Here is a 19,773-nt window from a genome sequence, read left to right on the forward strand (position 1 = left end):
TGCTTTTGCCTAATCCTGATTGGATACTTTATTTTCTTTTTTGATTGTGTCTTTAAGACCCATAGCATCTAAATGTATTTCAGCATTTAGAATCCAAGATAGATAGTTCTTACCAATAATATCAAGGGCCACAAATTCAAGCTTTGTAAAATTTGACATGGTGATAGCTTAAAAGAACATAAATATTATTATTACACAATATATCGTAATTGGCAAGCAAAACAATAAATTGGTTGATGAAAAACAACTAATATAAAATTGGAAATTGACTTTTTATAAATTGGTAAAATATGGACAAAACAATAAAGTGACAATAGACAAAAATTACCTAAAAAAAATTAAACTTCGACTTTGAGAAGCTTGAGAGTGAGAGATTAGTGAATCGTGCTGATAACGTGTTATGAAAATATAATTTAAAAGAACAAATAGAGATAGCTTGAAAGAACAATTAAAGAGAAGAAAGAAAGTATTTAGAGGGAGAGAAAAGATCTTATTAAAATGTGTGTTCACAAATGAATTAAGGAGGCCTACTTATAGGCAAATAACCTCCTTATCTCAACAGAATTTACAAGATGAAGATAACATTTACGAATTAGATGGATTAAATTTTAATCCAATTTAATTTACATCAAACCTAGATGTAGATAACATAAATGGATATTTACAAAAATATTCATAACAAAATAAATTATTACTAGATAAAATCTAATATAAAATAGCATCAATTTCACATATGATGAGACAAATTGAATTTAAGACTTAAAATCTCATTGTCATTAGCAATATATTTCCTATAATTATCCAATTACAATCTTTGAATGGAGTCTATCATGTATTTCATATAAAATTTTGATGGATTTCACTCAATTATGATTTTGATTAGACTATGCAGGAAATATAGTAAAAGAATTGTACTAGTTCATATGTTCCTTTTGCATTTACTTTCAATGTTACAATTTTAAATTTTGAAAATGAAGAAAAAAAATTTGGACAAAAAAGAAAAAAATATTAAACTGTTTTAATTTAATTTGGGATTTAATTTTTTATGGAATATCCTTCATTTTGTCATTTCTTAGTTACTTGCTTATCCAACCCCCCGTTTTCCCCCTTCACTCTTCCATTTCTAATACATATAAAAGATAAAACAATAAATAGTATTTCAACATTTAATTTTAATGTATTTAAATAATTGATTAAAACAAAAATTAAAAAAAAGGGAAATTTGAAAATAAAAGAAAAGAGAGGATATGATATTTTATTTACCTTAAAATGTTCACTTTTAATTATTGTCAACATAGATTCACTACAGTAAATAGACCTTAAAATTTATAAATAGTGTTTGGCCAAAAAGAGAATATAAATATTTCTATTCTTTGGCCAAGAAAACTATTACTAATTAATAATTGTTATGAATATTTTTGTGAATATCTATTTATATTATTTATATTCATATTTGCATGTAAATTAGATTGGATCAACATTAGGATTTAATCTATCTAATCTCTTAGTATTATCTTTATCTTGTAAATTCTATTTAGATAAGGGGTTATTAGCCTATAAATAGGTTCCCTCACTTCATTTGTAAATATACACTTGAATAAGATCTTCTTACTCATTTTAAATATTTTCTTTTATATTTGTTCTCTTAAAATTTATTTCATAATACGTTATCAGCACGATTCTCTAATCTCTTGGTATCATGAAATTCTATTTCTTTCAAGCTTTAAAATAATTTCAATAGTTGGTCTTTGGTTTTTGGTTTTAGCGAATCAGGTAAGTGACTTAATATCTTTTTGGTATTTTTGTTTTAGTGAATCAAGTAAGTAACTTGGTATTTTTTTAGTGTTTTTATCTATGAAAATTAATTTAAATGTGAATTAGCTTTCATGTAATAAATATTATATTTTGTCCCTTGATTGGAAAATGAATTTGCTATTATATAGCTATTAATGAAAAACCATGAACTTCCATTCTTTGAAGTGAATGCGACAAATGAGCTGCTAATAAAAAACCATGAATCCATCAATTCCCTGAAGTGAATGTAACATCATTTAATAATTATGATCATAGACATAGAAAAAGTCGCCATAATAATTTACACTATCACTATTTTAATTCTAAGAGTAATTTTATCATCAAAAATGGATGGATAATTTTACCTTAACCCACTAAACCATCAGAAGTGGATAACCCATTAAAAGTGGATAATTCACCGAAAGTTGATGGATACTTGTAACCCACTAAAAGTGGATGAATACTTTTAATCCACCAGAAGTGGATGAATAATAGGAAAGACAAAAATGAAAAAAAAAGAATATAGAAACGTATTGTCATTGATGTGGCATGAAAGATCATTAATACATACCTGTTATATGTCTTGAATTTTATCAAACATCACTAAAAACTAAAACATCTTGTGATGATTTTAACTATGGCAAAATTGATATAACACATTAAGATATTGTTAATTTTCTTGTCCACCCTAAAAAAGGAATTGATCATATGATTAGTAATGAAAATATCCATTATTGATTTTCTTGTCCACCTTGAAGAAGGATTAATCATTTGATTCGTAATGAAAATATCTAAGAATGAAATTTCTTAATAATTTGTTGGTATGTTTTAGTATAACTTTATTATAAAAATATTTTTATATTTTTTATTATATTTAAATGATATATTTTTATTGTGTGTTTTAATTAATAAATTATATATTTAATGTTCTCTTATGTCAACTTGTAAGTTTATTATTATGTATCTTATCTTATTAAAGAAAAATATTAATATTCATTTTGTTGGATTCAAGATCAATGAAGTAAATATATGTCTAGTAGATATTACTACAATGCACAACTATATTTAAAAGTAAGAAATATTTTTTTTACTTGACAATGTAAGAAACCAATGTCAATACAATATTTAGTAGTACAAGATTAATTGAACACTCTAGAAGAACCAATATTTTACTATCTAGAAGAATAAAGTTTATAATAGAAGATGTATTATTTTCTACTACATCTAAAAGAAGTTTATTAAGTTTTAAAGATATTCATTTGAATAGATATCATATTGAAACAACGAATGAAAGGGACACATAATACCTTTATATTACATCTATTATCTCGAGTAGGAAATGTGTGTTGAAAAAAAAATTACTCGTTTTATTCTCTAGATTGTACTATACAATATTAAAATAATTAAAACTCATACTATAGTAAACTAGAAGTTTACTAATGATTTTAATATTTGACAGACTGGTTGAACTATCTCGGATCAATAATGATACTAAAATTATTGAAAATTAATGAGTTCATCCATTGAAAAACTAGAAGATTTTTCAATCTAATGAATTCTTATGTATTGTTTGCTTTGAAGGCAATTAATTATAAAGCCATCACTAGCTAAGGTTGAGACTGAATCTCCTACATTTTTGAAACATATTTAGAGTGATATATGTGGATTCAAACATCCACTATGTGGATCATTTATATATTTTATAGTTTTAATTGATGCATCAATTAGATGTTCATATGTGTGTTTGTTATCAATTCGCAATTTGACATTTACGAGATTACTTGCACAAATAATTTGTTTGCGAGGACATTTTCCTAATTATGCAATTAAGATTATTTATCTTGACAATGCTGGTGAATTTACATCTCAAGCTTTTAATATTACACATTAGTTGGAATAACTGTTGAACAACCTATTAATTTTGTTCATGCACCAAACGGTTTAGTAGAATTATTTATTAAATACTTCCAACTGATTGTAAAATAATTGTTTATGAAATATGAACTTCCAATTTCTGTTTGAGGGCATGTCATTTTGGATGTAACAACACTTGTACGCATCAAGCCATATGAGTTATTATAAATTCTCTTTTATACAATTGATTTATGATCAGGAACCAAATATTTCCTATCTAAGAATTTTAGGATGTGCGGTATATGTTCTAATTGCTCCACCACAACGCATAAAGATGAGTACTCAATGGAGGTTAGGAATATATGTTGGTTATGAATCTCCATTTATAATTAAATATTTATAATTATCAATAGGAGATTTATTCATGGCAAAGTTTGTCGATTGTTATTTTAATAAAATAATTTTTCTAACATTAGGGGGAGAAAATAAGCAACTGAAAAAGAAAATTTCTTAGAATGAATTATCATTATTTAGTTTTGATCCTCATACAAATCAATATGAACTTAAAGTTTAAAAGATAATTCTTTTGCAAAATATAGTAAATCAGTTGCTAGACGTATTTACTAACATAAAGAGAACAACATAAATCTTATATATTAGCTGCAAATTCTCTTATTAGCATTGATGTCCCTGTAGGACAAGGCACGTCAAAAACGTGGAGACCAATCGGTTTTATAGATAAAATCCTCGAAAAAGGAAAGAAGCAAATATTCAATATGGTCAGAAATAGAAAGTAGAAATTCTAAAAGAGACCCTTGACATAATTGATAAAATTTTTAGAAGAAATTCAAGTACCTGAAATCATTGAAAATGAAGAGATCTCAATTAATTATGTCATGACGAGAAAAGATGGCACTAGAATGAAATAAAAGTTGACGATGTTTTTATATATAATATAGCACTCAATATTATGAAAGAAAATGAGGATCTTGAACTTATATTTATTGAAGAATGTAGACATGGAAATGATTAGCCAATGGGGAATGACACAATTAAGGAGAAATTGAATTTACTTGCAAAATGTGAAGTTTTTGGACCTATAGTTTGTACACTCAATTGTGTAAAACCAATGGGATATCAATGGGTATATGTGTAAAAACGAAATGAGAAAAATGAGCTTATAAGATATAAAACATGGCTTGTTGCACAAAGTTTTACCCAAAGACCTTATGTTGAAGAGACATATTCTCTTTTGGTGGATGCAATTACAATTATATATTGATTAATCTGACTATAAATGAAAAGATTGAAATGCTTCTAATGAATGTAGCTACGACCTATTTATATGGCTCACTTGATAAGGATATCTATATGAAAATCCCTGAAAGATTTAAGTTGCTTGAAGCACAAAATTTGAATTCTTAAGAAATTTATTCAATCAAATTAGATAAATCTTTAAATGGATTGAAGCAATCTAGAATGATATAATTGTTTTAGTAAATATTTGTTAAAAAAAGACTATAAAAATAATCCTATATGCCCATGTGTTTTATAAAATGATTCAAATATGAATTTGTGATAATTGCTATTTATGTTGATGACTTGAACATTATTGAAACTCTTGGAGAGTTATCAAAAGTTATGGATTACTTAAAGAGAAAATTTGAGATGAAAGACCTTAAAAAAATAAAATTTTGTTTGAATTTTCAGATTGAACACTTGACAAATGAAATTTTTTGTTTATCAATCTAATTATATAGTAAAAGTGCTAAAACAATTCTATATGAACAAAGCATATCCATTGAGATCACTAATAGTTGTAAGGTCAATAGTGTGAAAAAGAAGATCTTTTTCGACATCCTAGGGATGATGAAGAACTTTTTATACCTGAAGTACCATATCTTAGTGTAATTAAAGCACTGATGTATCTTGTTAGCAATAGACAACCTGATATATTAAATGCTATAAATTTATTAGTAAGAGATAGTTCTTCTTCAGTTAGAAGATACTTGTATAGAATTAAACATATACTTCGAGGAATAATGGATATAGGCTTATATTATTCAAACACATCAAAATAAAATTTAATTGGTTATGCAAATACATGATATTTATTTGATTCACACAAGGCTCAATCTCAAACAAGTTACTGATTAATATGTGGAGTTATAACTATTTTATAATGTTTTACAAAACAAACTATAGTTGCTACTTCTTCTAACCATGTAAAAATTTTTGTAATTCATGAGGCAAGTCGTGAATGTGTTTGGTTAAGAACTGTAACTCAACATATTCAAAAAACCTGTGACTTGTCAACTAAGAATGAAATTTTAGCAACGTTATATGAGGATAATAGTGTTTGCATAGCACAGTTAAAGGAAATATACATTAAAGGCGATAAGACAAAATATATTTTGTTAAAGTTCTTCTTCACTCATGATCTCTAAGAAAAGAATAATATTAGTGTTCAACAAATTTATTCAAGTGACAATCTGGTAAATTTGTTCACTAAAGCCTTTCTTACTGCAATATTTGAAAAATTGATATAAAAGATTGAAATGCGTCGTATTAGAGACATTAAATAATTCAATCATTAGGGGAGTAAAATACGTATTGTACAATTTTCTTTCATCAAGGTTTTTCGCACTGAGTTTTTTTTGATAAGGTTTTTAATGAAACAGTATTTCAGAAACGTATTTTTGAAAAAAATTGTGTACTCTTTTTCCTTCACTCGAATTTTTTCTATAAGGTTTTCTCTTTGTAAAGTTTTAATGAGACATATTCTTAATACAATGATATTTAAGAGAAGTGTTATGAATATTTTTGTGAATACTATTTATTTTATCTATATCTAGGTTTGAATATAAATTAGATTAGATCAACATTAGAATTTAATCTATCTAATCCCTTAGTATTATTATTTTTATTTTGTAAATTCTATCTAGATAAAAGGTTATTAATCTATAAATAAGCCCCTCATTTCATTTGTAAGAATATACTTAAATAAGATTTTCTCACTCTTTCTAAATACTTTTTCTTATATTTTTTTTATATTTGTTCTCTATTTCATAACATACACTTAAATGTTTTTTGCAATGTTTTCTTAAAAAAAAAAAAAAATCGCGGCTGGACTTGCTGTGCCGCTGTTGTTTCTATTTTGGGCTATTGTGTGGTCTGGTTGCGGGGCTGTTCCACTCCACAGGGCGGGCCCAAATCCTAGTCGGTAACTTGGTATGGCATTTTTAGTTGTTTGCTTTCTTCGCTTAGCTCCGGTGCTCTGCCGCTCGATTCCGTTTCTATTAACCGTCAACTCCGCTTCTTAGACTCCGCCGAGCCGACACTTTCCTCCGACCACCTGGATTGGTCACAGACGACTGAACTTCGCCATTATCTATTTTTTCATCACAGTTTCTTGGTTTCGTCGCTGCCTCTCCCTGGAGCACTCTTCTCTCTTCCCCTTTTGGCGGGTTAGTTTATCAATTTTCTTGTTTTTTTTTCTCTACCCTCTCTCCTCTTGTTCTCAAATTTTAAGATTCTTAACATTTCTCAAATCATTTACTTCACTGCACATGATTATTAAGCTGAATATATAGGTGGAAACACCTTTACAGTACGATTTCATTCCAAGTGTTTTCTTAAATTTCACAATGCAAATCCCTGAAAGTTTTCTTTTTTAAAGAAATAAAGTTTTATATGAATGAGAAAATGTTAGGAAATACGATTGTATCCCAAGTTTTTGCTTGAATTCCTCAACTAAAATTAGGACAGTGTGTTTGAGAATCTTCCTGATTGATTTTGCCATATTGGAAACTGGATAGATCCGTTTGTTAACTGTTAGAATGTAATGTACGGTTTTAATAGAATATTGATGTAAGTGTTAAGCCAGAGAGAGATCATTGTCTTCAGTCATATAGATAGTATTTGTTTTTGTTGGAAACTCTACAAGGCATCACGGATTAACAAAAGGAATGGTGCGCTTGAATGTTTTTATATGCTTGATTGTCAATTTATGTTATGATTAACTATCTGTTAAATGGAAGCTTCTTCAGCTGACCTTTTGTCTATTTTTCTTTCAAATGAAGTGCAGCTAAATGTGTCTGACTTCCCGTGAATACAGTTTCTATTGTTGTTACAATAACTTGTGAAATGAAGATAATAGGGATAATGTCTGGCTGGATTTTAAAGGTGCTGTAAGAACAACTGAGAAGATTTTGGTTTCTTCAGATGATGAAACCTTGTAAAGGCAGAAGCAGTTTTCCATGAATTCAGTGGGAGTTTCTTTCCGTAACCAGCGGTCTTTCTCCTCCTCTTCAACCTCATCATCCTTGCTTCCGTGGATCTCCCCTCTTCAATTCCTAAAAGCCAACTCCCAAAAACGAGATCCTCCTCCAGAAATCCCATATACCTTAACGGAATCTCAAAGGAAACCAAGATTTGTCTCTCACGAGACTGCCATCAACTTGATCAAACGTGAGAGAGATCCACAGCGGGCCTTAGAAATATTTAACAGGGTATCAGAGCAGAAGGGTTTTAGTCATAATAATGCCACCTATGGGACCATCCTTCATAAGCTTGTGCAGTCAAAGAAGTTTCAGGCCATTGACTCAATTCTTCGTCAAATGACCTATGAAACTTGTAAATTTCATGAAGGTGTCTTCCTCAATCTCATGAAGCATTTTTCTAAGTTTTCTTTACATGATAGGGTACTTGAGATGTTCTATGCAATTCAGCCAATTGTTCGTGAAAAACCGTCATTGAAAGCTATCAGTACTTGTCTTAATCTCCTGATTGAATCAAACCAGGTTGATTTGGCCCGACATTTTCTTTTGAACTCCAAGAAATCTCTCAGGTTGAGACCCAACACATGCATTTTTAACATCTTGGTTAAACATCATTGTAAGAATGGAGATCTTGAATCTGCCTTTGAAGTTGTAAAGGAGATGAAAAAGTCCAGGGTTTCCTATCCCAATCTGATTACCTACTCAACCTTGATGGGTGGTCTCTGTGAAAGTGGCAGACTTAAAGAAGCAATTGAATTGTTTGAGGACATGGTTGCTAAGGATCAGATATTGCCAGATGTCCTAACTTATAATATCTTAATTAACGGCTTCTGTTGCAGAGGGAAAGTTGATCGGGCTAGAAAAATAATGGAGTTTATGAAGAACAATGGATGCAATCCTAATTTATTCAATTACTCTACCCTAATAAATGGGTTTTGCAAGGAGGGAAGGTGGCAAGAGGCCAAGGAGGTTTTTGTTGAGATGGAGAGCATAGGTCTGAAACCTGACACAATTGGGTATACTACATTGATTAATTGCCTTTGTAGGGCGGCTCAAATTGAAGAAGCAATGGAATTGCTTAAGGAAATGAAGGAAAAGGAATGCCAAGCTGATGTTGTGACTTTAAATGTATTACTTGGGGGATTATGCAGAGAAGGGAGGTTTCAAGATGCACTTCAGATGCTCGAGAAACTGCCATATGAAGGTGTTTACTTGAATAAAGCAAGTTACAGAATTGTATTGAATTCATTGTGCCAGAAAGATGAAATGGAAAAGGCAGCTAAGCTGGTGGGTCTGATGCTGGATAGGGGGTTTGTGCCACATTATGCAACTTCAAATGACTTGTTGATTCGCCTTTGTAAAGCTGGAATGGTTGATGATGCAGTTACGGCTTTGGTAGGATTGGCAGAAACTGGGTTTAAACCAGAACCGCATTGTTGGGAGTTTCTGACTGAATTGAACTGCAAAGAAAGGAAATTGCTGTCTGTTTTTGAACTACTGGATGAGTTAGTAATAAAAGAATCTGGACAGAGATCATTTTCTCCGATAAACTATCTGGATTATAATTTTTAGGCTTTATTCTTTTTAAAGAATTTGAAGGCACTCTTATGTGTAAAACTATCATTTTGTAATGCAACAAATACTTGTTTGATTGAAAAGTTAAACATAATGTGATATGCATTTGATTTATGAAGAAGATTCAACAAAAATAGAAAGAAACCTTTAAGAAATTCAATGATGTCAGTGTCATAAATTCAAGCCCGGCCCATATTAAATCATAAAAGAGGTATGGAAAGCCCAACAAAAGGCCCAAATATCAGATCTCAGTTTGGAGTCAGACTTTTCCAAATCTCAGAGAGAGAGAGAGAGAGAGAGGGAGAGAGCGCCATGGCCTCCTCCAAGAAACCCACAGAAGAAGAGAACAAGAAGAAGAAGAAGAAGAGCAACAGCAGCCCTGCCAAAGAAACCAAAACAGCTTTAAAAAAGCCAGACAAGAAAGCAAGTACCACAGAAAAGGCTAACAAATCAAAGCCGAAGCCGAAGCCGAAGCCAAAGCCAGACAGTAACAAAAACAAGAGCAGCAATGGAACCCTGGTCGAGTCCGAGGTTATTGCCGTCCCATCTTCAAGCACGGACTCAAAAGAACAAGAAGATGAAAACAAGACCAACAAGAATGTTAAATCCAACAAGAGGAAACAAAAGGAAAAAGTAGAGGAGAATGAAGGAGAAGAAGAAGAAGAAGAAGAAGAAGCAAAGATGTGTAGATTTCCCATGAATAGAATAAAGAGGATAATGAAGAGTGAAGATTCCCGAGTGGCTATTCCTCAAGATGTTGTTTTTCTTGTTAATAAAGCCACGGTATTTCTTTCTTTCTCTGCTTTTTCTTGGATCTCGTTCTTGAATGCCATTAGGGTTTTCTTTTCTTTTTTTAACTTTAGTTATTAAAATTATGATGTGGGTCAATATCTATATATTCCAAGGTTGCAACTCATTCTTTGCTGTTATTTATTGGGTCTATATTTGTTTGGATGCATGCTTGACAAAAAATGGGAAGTGAGTTAGAGAATTAAACATATATATATAGAAAAGTTGGATTTTTCTTTTGTTGGTGATAATTCTTTGCTTCTAATTGTACTAAAAATCGGTTTTTTTTTTCTCTTTTCCTTGTTGTTTAGTATAGTTGTTCATTTGTGGATTCCTGTGTATGGGCAATGTTTGCCTCAATAGTGATTATGACTCGGTTTTGATTATATCTCTTGCCGGCCTTGAACATGTTATTTCATGTCTAAATGTATTCTTGGTTCTTGCAGGAGAAATTCCTTGAACAATTTTGTGAAGATGGATATAAATCCTCTGTGAAGGACCGCAAGAAATCGCTTAGTTACAAGCACCTGTGTAATTTCTGCTCTGTCTTTCATATATTATTTTCTCTGCTGGTTGTATCTTGCATTGTTGTAATGTCTTGAAAATGTAGAATATTATCTTGAACCTTAACTTACTCTACCTAATTATTATTTGCCCCTAAACAACACAAAATATTGTGAGAATCAGATGGTGTAACATCTTTCTGGTAAAGATTGGGGTAGGAACTCTGATGGTATATTTTGAGTGGTTTCTTTAGATCAGTAAGTTGTTCATAAACATTATGTTCATAGGTATGATAATTTTTTCAACATAAAAGCTCAAGATTCTTATGCAATGCAATACTGCTAATTCATTCTCAGGTTTCGATAGCCAACAAGAAAGTTTTCTGTTGATGAGTTTAGAAAAATATACTAATCACTGGAGTTTGAGATCTGTTTATGTGGGTCAGATTTGTACATTTATAGTTATTTCTATGTTGCATCCAATTTGACCTTCTGCTTATCTGCATTGGGGCTCTGCTGGGAAAGAATGCTATCTGTCATTAGAATTGAAATTTTAAGGTGGTTGAATTCTGGTCTTTCTGATATTTTAGGATGATCATGTAGGTGAACCTGACTTGAAATCTGACAATTTGAAAACTTTAATCTGGCATTTCACTGCATCACTACAAATCTAAAATATATTGATAGGCATAATCTCCTTCCATTGCTTGTGATTGGTGCAAATGATGTGGGTACTTGAAATCATATTTAGATGTTCCAGATGCCTTTTCCATTCATTATTTATCCAGAATTTAATAATTTATGAAGTATGTATTTTTATGATATTATATTTATAGCTTCTTGAAAAGTGGATCTCAGGCAACTGCATATTTCTTTTTTCCTGTTGCTCAATTAAGTTTCAAAAGAATTGGATACAATTGTTGCAAAAAGCTATAACCATCTTTAATTGAAGTAGTATTATGATGCTTCTCTTGCTTTTGCAGCAACAGTTGTTCATGAACGGAGGAGATACGACTTTCTATCAGGTACTGGTCTCTCTCATTTGTTTATTTATATGTGTTTAGCCAATGGCTACTAAATATAGGTTAACCCTCACGATCCTCTCCTTCCCTTTAATTTCTTTTTACACGTTGAGCATGGGGTTCAACTGTAAGTCCTTCATTGAATGAAATAAAACTTTCACTAGCTAAACTAACTGGAACCTTTCTAGTGCCCTCTCTTATTCTCTTTGACAGCTATGTCCCAAAAGTTTCTCACAGTTCCAAGCTTTTTCCACATTCTTCCAACAATTATTTACATTTGCTGGAACTTTTTTCTTTGTGTTTGTAGATTATGTCCCTGAGAAAATAAAAGCCGAAGATGCATTGAAGGAGAGGAATTTGACTGAGACTGGGGCAGGATAGGACCTTGGAATATATACAAACAGAGACGATGATCTCGCACTGGCCTGCTTTAAGCAGCTTGGACACATTCAGGCTCTTGTCATTGGCTTGTTTTTCATTATCAGTTGAAAGAGGGCACTGCAGTGGCGTAACTTCTTTCACTAACATGGATTTGATCCACGAGTCAGCGTATCTCTCTATAACATGTATCCCAGCATGAATTAATGCGTGTCCATATTGGAGACATTTTGCATATTCAGCTGGTGAACTAATGAATCTCTTGCAATCAAGATAATGGTTTAGTCAGAAAGACATTTTGCCTGGTTCAAATATAGTTGGGAAATTGGGATGACACTTTTCAGGCACTTAATTTATTGTGTTTAAAGGCCCCGCCGGGTACATTAGTCTTGATTCTAGTTAAGGGGGTAGCATGGTAATGACTCGGCAGGGAACTGATAGTTTTAGGACTTGTATGATAGCTTCTTCCCTAAACAAGGATGGAACTATTGGTTACTCAATATTGCCCAACAAATTTCCATCGATAATGAAGCGTGGGAATCCAGTATGCAGGTCTGGCAAAGAAGCAAAACGCTGACAGCCTTGTGCATGTGGTTTACCACATCAACATGCTTGATGATATCTTCACTTTGCAGCACTTTCAAACGCCCTCCAGCACCTTTGATGGCAAAATTGCATGTTTAATTATCCCTCAATGAAGAAAAAGAAAAAAGAAACTGATTGACGTGTGTATTTTTGTAAGATTCTTGAACACTATGAATCATGTCAATGCCTGAACTATAGGTAGTAAAAGCCTCAAATTATGGTCCATTTCACCCAAGAATTATGAGTGAAAACTAAAAACTAGAAGAATCTTATTTTTGAACTTAAATTACGTTTCTAACTAGGTTATAATGATGTGATATAAGATAGACACTTACAGGCAATCTCATGATTTGGAAAAGGCCCAATTGAATTATTTATATTATGTTTTTTTTTTTTATATAAAAATGGTCGAATCTTGCAACAGTATGGATGCATACATACAAACTTCAATATGCGTGTATCCAACTCAACTAAGAATTAGCAACAATATTTTTAAGTTTCTGTACCAAAAGAATGCGAAATATCCCGCTGTTAATATCCCACTGTTTTTATTCACCCAACCAACAATAACATCATTGATTTAACTGTCAAAGCAACACATATGGGCTTGTATTGAGAAAGAAGCAACTTCAGACTCAGCCTAGCTTGGCTTCCCTGCAGGTCTCAACTCTAATCTATCTTATATCTAAGACAACAACAAAAAAGATATATTTCAACAATTAATAGTTAATGAATCTCTTTATATGCATATAAAAGGAAAAAAAAAAACAAAAAGGAGAGGGAGGGTGAAAAGGAGAGCGCAGCACAATTTCCATAGCTGGATCATCGTCCCAACTGGAGCAATCAGCGTTGACATTGAGGGTAGCATTAATGCGAAAGGGCCCAATGGCCCAACCTACGAACCACCATCCATCTTTATCCAATTGCTTCCATTGGAAACTTGTTAATTAAGGTACGCATTGGCAATCGAACTCAAAGTGTTTTTTTGCCCAAAAAGTCCATACAAGTAAAAGCAAAGCAATCATTCACATCTTTATTTGTCCACACATCCACTCCAAATCTCTGTATTTCCTGCTTTTCCAAGCAATCTAGTTGCTCTAACAGTGTCATCAATTTCGCCCTCCCCTCTGCTTCTCTCTCTCTCTCCATTCATTCCTCCAACCTTCCCAAGAAAACATTGAGTTGCTCAAGCTAACAACTATGTTTTTGCTATCTAAACTTGGCCATTTTACCTAACTTCATTCTCTCCCCTCCTTAATAAAATCCCTCCTCTTTCTCTTCCTATTAACACATATCCAAACATTTTGTGCTAGGACCACTTCCCATCCCAACCCTCTTCACTTCCATTGTGCATTGTTTTCTTGCCAAGCAACCATTTCCCATACATCCCAAAGAGGCTACAACGATGGTGATGATGAAGCAACATCTCTTCATTCTCTCATTTCTCCTTCTCTCTTTCCTCCATTGCCCACAAACACTAGCCCAAGCTCCAGCCCTGGCTCCGGCCCTGGCTCCGGCACCACCCGGTCCCACTAATGTCACCAAAATCCTTGAAAAAGCCGGCCAATTTACCCTCTTCATTCGCCTTCTAAAAGCCACCGCAGTCGCCAACCAGCTCCTTGGACAGCTCAACAACACAAACAATGGCATGACCATTTTTGCACCAACAGATAATGCTTTCTCGAGCCTTAAATCCGGCACCTTAAACTCACTCTCCGATGAACAAAAAGTTGAGCTGGTGCAATTCCATATTATCCCAACATACCTGTCATCAACCCAATTCCAAACTATTAGTAACCCTTTGAGAACTCAAGCTGGGGATAGCGCTGATGGTAAGTTTCCTCTCAATGTCACCACCTCAGGAAACTCGGTCAATATAACAACAGGGCTTACAAACACCAGCGTTTCTGGCACCATTTACACTGATGGTCAGCTTGCTGTTTATCAAGTCGATAAGGTGCTTCAACCTTTGCAAATATTTGATCCTAGGCCTCCAGCCCCGGCACCTGCACCGGCCAAGTCCAAGAAGAAGGCTGCCGTTGCTGATAGCCCTGACGATACCCCAGCTGACAACTCCAAAGCTGTCAGTACTCTCACCATGCAAAATGTAGTGTTTTGGGGAGTTAGTGCTATAGTTCTCGCACTCTCTTTGTGACGATGAACAAAAACAAAGTTTTGGTGGGATTATTAAGGTGATAATTTGGGGGATCCATTTTATCTTCTGGGCTATGATATCCGGTGGGTTGGATTCGAGGGTGGTGATCAAGATGGTGAGTGCTTTTTTTTTTTTTTTTCTTTTTCAATAATTATCATTTATCATTCTGTTCTATCCTATTTGCATAATGCCAGTCTGTGATGAGAGTCAATTGCTATCAAGATTGAATTTTGAGGTTTTTCTTCTTCTTCTTCTGTGTTCTTCATTTCTTCTCTTTTTCTATTAAGATTTTCACTGTAATATCTCTTTCTTTTCCAACTCCCATGTAATTGTGAATTTTGTTGCACTTCTTTGTATCATACCATATCATTATGCTTACTCATTGCTTTCCATCCAACTTCACAGCCATGCACATATATGCATATGGATTATAAGCACAATTTATTAAAATAATCAGAGGATCTTCTTGTGATATATAGATATATTAACGATAATTACATATTTTAATTACAGTAAATCATAACCCACATATTGACAATAGTTTTAACGAGATAACAACTTAGTATCTGTTGATATTGTGTAAATTATACACTCACAATGTAAAATATAAATCATTAGTTTATTCAATAAGAAAAATAAAACTCATTTATAATATACCGTCGGTAATTACTAATGGGTTATTAATGATGTAACCTAATTAAGTTCTGAGGTAACTTTCATGAGAATTTAGTCTTTCTTTTTTAGTATGATGGAAAACCAATTAACAAAATATTTTTTTTTACTCATTTTAATGTAAAATTTTTTTCCTTTTCTCTTTAAATTAAAAGATTTAAAAACCATTCAAACATTTAGTTCAATAATATAGACATATGTATTTCTTTATTCAATGAGTTAAATTCCAATATTTCTTCTTTAAGTCAAAATTAAAATAACACCCAGATTTAATGAAATTTAAGTGAGGGACTAATGACCATCTAAACTCATGGTATAATTGATGAGCAAAACAAAAAAAAAAAAATCATAATATAATAATATCTCATCCTTGAAGACTAGTAAATTTCCAAAGATGTCATCAACAACCAAAGGCAGGGTAATGAGTGTTGGGCCCGGAAATGCCCAATCTTTGAAGCCTAGTGCAGGCCCAACTACTTTTGTTTGTCCATACCGATGGGCCTAGCATTACTGTTAACAAATAATTAATTGAAGGGTGGAGTTTGATATTATGCTTATGTCTTTTACTTCAAAAAATTTTAATTTAATTTAAAAAAAAAAAATCAGATTTTCTATTTTGATGCAGAAGGAATTGCACCTAAGCTGTAGATCCAAATGATCACTTAAAGAGAATAAAAAATAATAATAATAAAAAACAAAAACACAGCTGAAGAATATCTGTTGTAGCATTTTAGAAAACATGATGCATGACGGGTGGCCAACCTTTTTGTGGAGGATCCAATGCTCTCTCAGTTTTGTTCTTGAAACCTATTTTTACAGAATTAATTTGGGTCCACCAACTTACCAGATATGGGCAGAGTGTTATGGAAATGAGGTAATTATTTTGGTAATGGACCAATCTAATGTAACGTGTATAATGATGAATATTTGAAGTTCTAATTTAAAAATTTTATGTTTAAATTTCTATAAATGAAAGACAAGGTATATATTTATATATAAATTCCTCAGTTTTACAATAACAAGAATCTCTCTCTCTCTCCCTTTATGGTAAAGTAGGAAGGAAGGATCTAGAACCACTAAAAAGTGAGTCTAATTAACAAGGAACTTTCTCTCATTGTTAGATGTTTTAATATTTGGAAAAGTAAGAAGGAAGAAGAACCGCTAATTAACATGTCCTTCTCATAAAGAAATAAATAAATAAAAAAGGGAAAGACAAAGACAAAATGGGGTGCTGCTATAGTCTTCCAAAAGTAGGACAGGTGCTTCATTTCAGCTGGTGGCATGTATTTTCAACTTAAATATTATGCTTAACTGGACCATGATATGTACGCAAAACCTCACTCAACTTGTCAATTGTTTTCTTCACCCTTTACTCTCCCTCCTTTTTTCCCTTCAATTTTAAGAAAAAGGAATCAACACTTCAACTCCTGCAAGCTGCGATTCAATTAAAATAATATATATTAATTTCAAGCATGTGTGTATATTTTATACACAGTACAGGCCATGGTGAGAATCACACCTACTCTTTTTCTTCGTACAAGTTAAGAGTTTAGGGTCTGTTTGCTTATAAGAATGGTAATCTCATGGACGGTTGCTTAGTATTCCAGCTGAACTCTGACTTGAGGAACCCAATTTGTGATTTGTGGGGTTACCTGTGCGCCTACATTACCATGGACAAAAGGATGTCCCATGCCCTTGCGGCGGTTATAAATTGAAGGAAGTTGCATTACAAGAGCACTGACTCCTTTTCTTTCAGAGCAATAGAAGCGGATTCAAAGTTTCAGGTCATTACATCAATGGCTCAACTCTTGACTCATTCCATTGAATGTTGATTAATCAAAATATTATAAACAATAATTATTGATTGTGTAAATATTTTGAGTCGTTACGAAAACGAAAACTAAGCTTACAAAGATTGTTTTTAGTTTGTAGACTTTTTAAAAAAAAAAATATTTTTAAACTTTTTCTTGAAAATAATATTAAAATAAAAATGACAAAATAACCAATAATTAACATGTAAAAATCAATTATGATTTTAAAATCATTTTGAATAGTCATATTTAATTGAGTCAAAAACCGTTGGGTCACCCATTCTTTTTCCATAAACTTGACTAGTCATATATATTGTTTTTGTCTCAAATATTTCTACTTCTTGATATGGCATGTAATTATTATATTAATTAAAGGGTGGGATGTAATAACATTTATAAAATAATAATGGCCCTATATGGTATCCCAATTATCTTGAATGCATAATATATACATATCATATACATTTTCAAAGTACTTAATTATATATTTGATTTGGAGTTAGGACAATGATTTCCTTTATTGAACTAAAATTAATATTACAGTTTGGAGGAGACTAAGTAGCTTGCTAGGACCGCTAACCAAATCGTGATTGACGTAAAAGAAATCAATTGAAATATTTAAACCGTGCAATTAACACAATCACCAGTACAACATGTTGAACCAAAAAGCAATATTATTGGATGCAACGACTGAGTGTGAAGTGTGTGTGAACCTAGTCATAATACGCGTTGTTTGGTACAAAACTTACACCATTCTGTGAGGTTGAGAGCGATAGCTTTGTTTGCATTACAATTAATCTCCTACAATTTGCTTGCACCCGTACATAATTAATGTGAACATATTCTACTTTTTACAATAACTTTAGGACTTCTTATTTCGAGACAATAACATGCCCTTGGACAAAACAGTAACTCACAGCTAATCATGCACCCCATCTTCAACCCCTGCATGCCCCATCTATTATCAATCTATATACAAACTTTGATTCTAAATTGTAATTTTTATTTGTAAATATAGTCTCATAAAAACAAATAAAAAATGGCGTTTTTATAAGATATACATAATACATACTTTCAAGATTTCATTTAAAACACATATACATAATACACGCAATATTTTTGTATAAAAGTAAAGTTAATTATTCTCTTCCTATATTATATGACAAAGTGATCAGTACACAGAAGATTCTGTGGGGGCTCATACCGATATAATGTGATGTGGAATTCTCTTTTTTGGCTCTTCTCAAAATGCGAGCACATCTTTTTGATAGAACAATTGCAACTCTGCAATGCAAGACCTATGTTTTTTTATGGAAGGGTTATAACATATGATCATTTCCATTATACGAGTATTAAATAACAAAAGAATAAATACTGAAGCCAATGTTAGTAATTTGTGCAAATAAAAGTCTACCCAATTACCCTTAATAAAATAAGATGATTAGGGACATATATAATTAGATGACATTTCCTTAAAAGTTATGTACTCTCCCGGTCCCATAATTAAGGTTCTTTTCTTTTCTTTTCTTTTCTAATTAGAGGTATGATATGCACTCTTCACTTCGAGAGAATGTTAGTTATTATGAATTTTTGCTTAATTTTATATAAAAATATTTAGTTTCTTGACTTTATTCTAATAAAAATTTATATTAATTATATTTTTATCTTCTTTAACAAGTTAGATGACCTCTGTAAGGAGCCAAGCTTAGGAGGTTCATTTTCGAATTTGTTTTAATTTGATTGTTTAGAAGAATGACGTTGAATTTAATTTCTTTGATAATGCTTGTCGACTGTTGAATGTTTATTTACATCTATTTTTTTTGATATGTTTTGTTTAGATATTAGATGTAATTTATATGTTAAGTGTTAAATTTTATGTATACATATATATATATATATATATATTTAAAATTTATAAATTAATAAGGTATTGTTTAAATTGAATTTATATTATTCAAATAATGATTTTCACTTATATTACTCTATATAAATAATTTAATAATAATTTTAAATATTATAATAGATAATAATATAATGAATTATTTAATATTAAATTTAATTAATTAAAATGTTAAATTATATAATATTGATTATTGTTATCAAAAATTAAATTACATAATATTAAATAATATTAATAAAGATGAATAAATATTAATAAACTGTATAGCATTATTGAAGAATATTAAATGATTATCTGATTAATAAATCGATAATATCAATAAATTATTAATAAATATTAAATTATGAAATAATTATTAAACTATGATAAATTATTGAATTTAATTTACAGTATTAAATTATATAATATTAATAAATTATATTATATATTTAATTTATATTTATCACATTTTATAT

General features: G+C 31.3%; 3 protein-coding genes across 4 annotated transcripts; all 3 read left to right on the forward strand.

The window, feature by feature from the left end:
* LOC18590068 (pentatricopeptide repeat-containing protein At5g18475) lies at window positions 6,768–9,624 on the forward strand. 2 transcript variants are annotated; one of them, XM_007015364.2, is made up of 2 exons: window positions 6,768–7,115; window positions 7,731–9,624. In XM_007015364.2, the coding sequence occupies exon 2, from the start codon at window positions 7,908–7,910 to the stop codon at window positions 9,498–9,500; it is 1,593 nt and encodes a 530-aa protein (XP_007015426.2). In that variant the 5' UTR covers window positions 6,768–7,115; window positions 7,731–7,907; the 3' UTR covers window positions 9,501–9,624. The 2 variants fall into 2 exon arrangements, with proteins under 2 accessions (XP_007015426.2, XP_007015425.2); XM_007015363.2 differs by having other exon boundaries at window positions 7,736–9,624.
* LOC18590069 (DNA polymerase epsilon subunit C) lies at window positions 9,751–12,695 on the forward strand. Its single transcript, XM_007015365.2, has 4 exons — window positions 9,751–10,286; window positions 10,739–10,823; window positions 11,779–11,820; window positions 12,125–12,695. The coding sequence occupies exons 1-4, from the start codon at window positions 9,816–9,818 to the stop codon at window positions 12,196–12,198; spliced, it is 672 nt and encodes a 223-aa protein (XP_007015427.2). The 5' UTR covers window positions 9,751–9,815; the 3' UTR covers window positions 12,199–12,695.
* LOC18590070 (fasciclin-like arabinogalactan protein 12) lies at window positions 13,933–15,313 on the forward strand. The gene has a single exon (XM_007015366.2). It carries the CDS (start codon window positions 14,186–14,188, stop codon window positions 14,933–14,935), a length of 750 nt encoding a protein of 249 aa, XP_007015428.2. The 5' UTR covers window positions 13,933–14,185; the 3' UTR covers window positions 14,936–15,313.

Source organism: Theobroma cacao, chromosome 9, assembly GCF_000208745.1.
Source record: "Theobroma cacao cultivar B97-61/B2 chromosome 9, Criollo_cocoa_genome_V2, whole genome shotgun sequence".
NCBI classification, from domain to species: Eukaryota; Viridiplantae; Streptophyta; class Magnoliopsida; order Malvales; family Malvaceae; genus Theobroma; species Theobroma cacao.